Raw genomic sequence first — 6000 nt, 5'->3', positions numbered from 1 at the left:
TTATTCACCTCCCTCCTCCTCCTTCTTCTTCTTTTTCTGCGGCCCACACTCCAACCAGCTTCTTCACCTCAAACTTTCTGAATGATCTCAGTCACATTATCGTACTGCTAGTGCTTTTTATTTGCAGTCTTGATTTAAAGCTAAATCTCTCTCACACACACACACGCACGCACATGCACGAGTACACATGACCTAAACATCTGTCTCTGATCCTCATCCTGCAAAACATGTCATCGTTCTCTATATATATACACACACACACACACATACCCATTCACAGGTGTTTAGCAATAAATCTTCCTGTTGCTCGTCCATTACTGAGGAAGGAACCTTGTGCAATAAACACATTGCATAACCCGCTGGATGATATGAAGCTTTGATAAGCATCACTATGTGGGCATTCCATTCTGTTTCACTGCCACTAATGCAGTGTGCGTCTCCGGCGCTCTGAAAGCATCTTGGTGCCTGGATTAGCCTGCAGGAGTTCCTGCAACAACATGTCTGCTCCTGGCTAAGCAGAAGCGGAGTGTGAAGAACAGGCCCACAAGAGCCGGGGTTGTTTAAATTTGGGAGTGGTGGCCTGAGGCCGTTTGTGAAAGTGTGTGTGTGTGTGTGTGTGTGTGTGTGTGTGTGTGTGTGTGTGTGTGTGTGTATGTGTGTGTGTGTGTGTGTGTGTGTGTGTGTGTGTGTGTGTGTGTGTGTGTGTGTGTGTGTGTGTGTCTCTCTGTGAGGTAAACATGGTCCTGTGACTACTTGTCACAGGACAATTCTTAAACATGTCTTCCATGATGTAAACATTGCTTGAAATATGTAACATGACGTCTTCTTCTTCTTCTCTTGTTATTGCTTCCATTGCACTCTATGGTTTAATCTGGCTGCACTTTGCATCTGCATCTTTTCTCCCACCAGAGATTTGTGCATTATTCTCTACAGCTATTTGGCTCGCTTAAAAGTGGTAAATCATTGACTTGTCTAACTTTGCCTAACCTTCCTCCCTGTGACAAATATCTCCACGAAACCGGGCAGGACAACGCCCAGTTGGGAACAATGGCCATAGTGGCTGCCTCTTCTGATATGGTGAGGTGTGTATTTCTGTGTAAGTAACAGTAACATTATTCCAGGGCTGAACAATACTCTCACATAGCTGCTTATCTGACTGATTGTGTCTGACTCGGTCGCAGAAAACACACTAAATCTTTGTTAGGTTGCAGATGTGTGTGTCGTGCATTCTCACCGCACATGTTTACAGAAGTTTAGCAGAACTTGTGGTCAGGTGAGGAAGATGCTATCTGATCTTTTATTAGATGTATTCAGTCAAATGAAAATTCAAGTATTGATGCTTTGCATTTTAGATGTGATGAAACAGCATCGAAACATGTTTTACGGGTATAAGACAAGATGTTTTCTTCCAGCCTGTACTCCACATAATAAAATTAATCCCTAACTTTAATAACTGAACTGAAGCCTCAGGCTGCAAATAATGACTATTTAATTGTTGATTAATCTGCTGATTATAAAGCCTAATTGTTTTGTGTATTAGACTTCTGATAATAGGGAAAAATTGCCATCACAGTGCTTTAAACAGATAATATTAAGGCACAAATTGAAATAAAAGAGAAAAAATAAGAAAAAAAGTCAGCATCCGTTCATATTTAGCCTGTCTGTCTGAGAAATGACCTTCACTTCTCGATGATTTATTTATGAAAATAGTTGAGGATTCATTTCTAATGGTTTCAGCGCTGCGTGCCCATATTTAGTTCTCATTTCTCGATAGCGGAGAGAAACTCTCTCCAATAAACAAGCTGCCTTTCATCTGATTCACTTGTCATTTGGCAGCATGAACCTAAACAAAGCAAACACATAAATGCAGCAAAGTCAACTTTTCCACTCTGATTCAAACCAGAGGGAACTGTTGCACGTGTTTCCACGCAGAGACGGTCGAGGGCTTTAACTTGGAACTCTGGCCACAGACAAAAAAGGGGCCTGTGGAGACTTAAATCCACACGGCCTGAATCAGGAGGAGACCATATTGTGCTCTGCCAGAGGCCCTGTGCTCTAATCTGCTGTAACAGGAGGTCTGCAGGGAGGAGCAAGCCAATTAGATCCAGCAGCTTCTTTGCTCTATCCTTCTAATGACTTCACTGCACTGCCACACATACACACACACACACACTTTTCACCTGAGCACCTTAATCTCCGCAACGCCTCTCCTCTCTTGCCTTTGAACGCACGTCTGCCGTGAGGTGCTCCTCTCGGCGAACAAGACGTATAGACTCATCTGACATTTCGCTTCTGCCTTTCAGATAAATGTTTCTTCCACTTTCTACTTAGCCTCAACTTATGTAACATGTTCTCCGAGCACACTTTTTAGCTGGGAGGAATTCGGGTTGGAAATAGGCCACTTCTGTGAAGGATGAGTAGTACTGAGCCAAAATATTCACTTTGGCCTTCTTGTTTTTCTTGTTTTTTTTAAATGATGGGCCACTGTTTCCTTGACGTTCACCCAGCAGCTCAGACAGAAAAAAAAACCTTTCCCCACAGCCAAGAAAAACCATACACAGTTGTTTATATATGACTTTAAGGGAGGGTTCTACAACTCTAGGAGGTCATCATGTCAGTGATCATTTATCACTCTGCACAGACGCTAGCAGACAGCTGCATTAACAGCATGCACGTGTTAACAGTGCTTTTGCCGAATGACTCCATGTTCGGCGGCTCCTTTGACCGACACTGAAGTACAAAAAACAACTGACAGGTACAAATAAGTGTGTATTTTTTTCACCGTCTCACCGTTCTTACGTTCCTGTAGAGGCATCTGGTTGGGGCCGGTTTGAAGGGACAGCTCCTGGAGCACCGAGGTCACCGCCTCGCTCTGTGGGCTCCGGGCTGTGCCCGTGCCCGGCATACCCGCGACTTCCATACTGCCAAGACTCGGCCCCTCCCCTCTCTGAGAGTGTAGCGTTGCCAGGGTGACGGAGAGACCTGCGGTAAAGACATGAAATTAGAAGTTCAACGTCTCATCCAAAGAATAATTTGGATATCAAGATGACCACTCTTAATTTAAAGGTGCAATCAGTTTTTTTTTTTGCTGGTATAAAACCCACCACATGCATTATATGTTTTATATGACACAAAGGATTTGCCAATTTTTTGCTTCATTGTGTGACTTCAAGTTAAAAAAAATTGTTTAAATTAATCATCGCAATTATTTGTGTGTCTGCAATAGATGACTGAATAAATTAGGTGCTGTTTTCAGAAAATAAAGACATCAGATAGTCCTGACTGGCAGCTGCGTTAGTGGAGTGTTCAACAAAGCCGGTTAATAAAGAAAATAAAGATAAATGGTACCTAGGGCATTTTTACAGGCAACAACAAGACAAAAAGCTAGTTCCAGGAAACTGAGCACTTTTCCTTTTTCCTTTTGCTCTCTTTGTCTTTTTCTGTCGCTCGGTCTCCCTCTCTCTCACACACACACAACTGTTGAAAGAGGAATGACGCGAGGCTGCAGGCTCGGAGGTTAAATCAGCCATCAGGGAAGAATTTGCATGTTTAAGCTTTTACAACTGTTGCTGCGGCCGCTCGGCGCTTTAAAAAGACAGGACTCTGTTTATGCACCTCTTTTTTCTTTTTTCTTTTTTTACAGCCTCCTCAGTACAATTTCCACACAGTTAAACGCTCATGGCATTAACTCTCAGAGAAGGAAGTATTTTTAGCTAAATAATTTGCATTTTATAGGGACATAGTCTAGTTTTCCATCAATTTAGATGATGCGGTTTGGTTACAAGTGACACGACAGACTCTGCTAAATATTGAAATAGACCTTATTATCACAATATTAATAATGATATAATCCAATATTACTGTATAAATAACTGTGTTCCATTGTCCTATGTGTGTATTTTAATTAGTCTTAAATTAGAGCTTGTTCAGAATAGGCCTTTTTCACAGCAAATTCATTATAATAGGAAAAGCACAGGTTATACTAGTAGCATTAATGGCTCTGTTTAATTCAAGTGTCCCAGTAAGCTGTGAAAGCAAAGCAGCTAGATGGATTTCAGTCATCATTCATTGACTATCACTTGTGTTTTTTCAAATATGGCGTGTGAAAATGTATTATTATAATGATTATGATTATTAAGCACAGCAGTAAATTGCCAAATAATATGACAAGATCTTATCACTGCTGTAATTTGATTCTCTTTAATATTAAATGATGACCCATCATTGTTTACTTGAGACTAAAAATGACTGACTGACTTGTGTTTACAGCGATGAGCGACTGCAACTGCAATTGCGAGGATCATTTTAGCTGTTTGTACCACAAACTGGTTAAACCTGAGGTGAGGCTAAGCCCTGAAAACAAACCTGTCCGACATTATGCTAGCCTGTGAGGGATACGTTTCCATGGCAACTCCACCAAAACTATTCAATTGCTGTGTGAAAACTGCAAAACACTGGGAGTAAACAGGCTCGGTAGGTTGGGGCGGCACATGGCTAATGGTTGTTTACAAAGGCAGACCTGCTGCAGTGCTGTGTGTGTGTGTGTGTGTGTGTGTGTGTGTGTGTGTATATGTGTGCGCACGTGTGTGTGTGTGCGGCTCGCCTCTTGCCCTGTCTGCAAATATGTGCTTTCTAGCTGTGGGGTTCTGACGGGGGTTCGGCCATTACCGTGCAGCGGGCCTGAAAACAATGAGGCAGTGTTGTCTGAGATGTCACTCTTCTCTCTCACAATCAAACGTCGGTGCACACACACACACATACATGTCTGAATAGTGGCACATGACACACTGAGCATTCGCTTGATCTGGCGCTCAGGGGTCAGGATATTTGCTGGTTTAATTGTGTTAAATGTAAAACTTTAAGAACTTTTGCAGTGATAGTTAGAATAAACTTTAAAAGTGAAAACGGAAGGGAGAATATCTGCAGACATATAAGTTAGAATAAGTTGGATTTAAAAAGCAGTTTTGGCATCAATACAAAATAACTACCCTGTTTATATATCAAGCACAACTATATATGTCCAAGCCCCAAAACTGAAAAACTCTTAACTCTAAGAAACATATTTTTAGGTTTATTTAAACTCAATTGAAGGTTCAAAGTTCACATAATTTGAGCAGTTTTTCAAAATGATGGAAGCACAGCAAAAGTCTTGAGTTTTTGGATTTATTTGGGCAACTCTCAAAGGGACACTTGAGTTTGATTTAGAGGGACAGCGCTCTCTCTCTCTCTCTCTCTCATGCTGGATCTCATCTGAACTTGGTCCAAAAACATCACTTCTTTCTCCTGATGGTTTCTGGGCTTTCTCTCCCAATGACAAACATGAGCACGGCCATAACAGCGCAAGATCTCACTAACATTACATGTGAGTAATGTGGTGATTTGCTGCTTGATATATTTTATCATTTCATCCTTGTGTGGTACCTGATTCCTTTGTACTGCCATGACTGCGTCAGCTAATACATATCTGCTACTTTACCTAAACACTTTAGCCCAGTAGCAAAAACATACAGAATTGTGCAAATGCAGTAGTACAACTTTGAAATCACAAGTTACAACCAAAACATGTCAGGGAGTCACAAGCCTCTCGAGTCAGACTGAGAAAAACAAGTCAGGAAACAGCTTTTGAGAGGGAAGTGAATAACATGACATAAAATTCAGTGGTCAGGCAGCCACATGATGAAAAGACCTTTCTAAGAAAAATGTCAAGGCACTCTGCTTTATTAACATCCAGGAAACAACATGTTTAATAAGTGTGCCAGCATGGTTTGACACTGATATAATATGTGTAAGTGGTTGGGGTAACATGTGATCTCTGTCTATGTGCAACGTGTCACTTTGAGATGCATATCCACCGACAGCACGCTGTGTGAACGTACGTGCGGCTTTATGTCTCAGCACTGAATGCAATGATGATGATGATGAGTAGTCTAGCCAGAGCTCAGGACAAAGTGACCTGGATATCAAGCGTTAAACCAAGCCAACAAATTCAATTTTAAAAAA

The 6000-nt window shown here is 41.5% G+C and overlaps 1 protein-coding gene across 4 annotated transcripts in view; it reads right to left on the bottom strand.

Moving 5' to 3' along the window:
- mrtfab (myocardin related transcription factor Ab) overlaps positions 1-6000 on the bottom strand; it is a 40801-nt gene that overhangs the window by 33680 nt on the left and 1121 nt on the right. For all 4 annotated transcript variants that reach the window (XM_062442720.1, XM_062442721.1, XM_062442722.1 and 1 more), the window contains exon 3: positions 2791-2982. In XM_062442720.1, the coding sequence (XP_062298704.1) occupies positions 2791-2920 (130 nt within the window). In that variant the 5' untranslated portion in view covers positions 2921-2982. The remainder of the gene's footprint in view (positions 1-2790; positions 2983-6000) is intronic.

This window comes from Scomber scombrus, chromosome 21 (assembly GCF_963691925.1).
Source record: "Scomber scombrus chromosome 21, fScoSco1.1, whole genome shotgun sequence".
In the NCBI taxonomy this organism is placed as follows: Eukaryota; Metazoa; Chordata; class Actinopteri; order Scombriformes; family Scombridae; genus Scomber; species Scomber scombrus.
The sequence above is the reverse complement of the archived record's forward strand: the minus strand, read 5'-3'. Positions and strand labels throughout refer to the sequence as shown.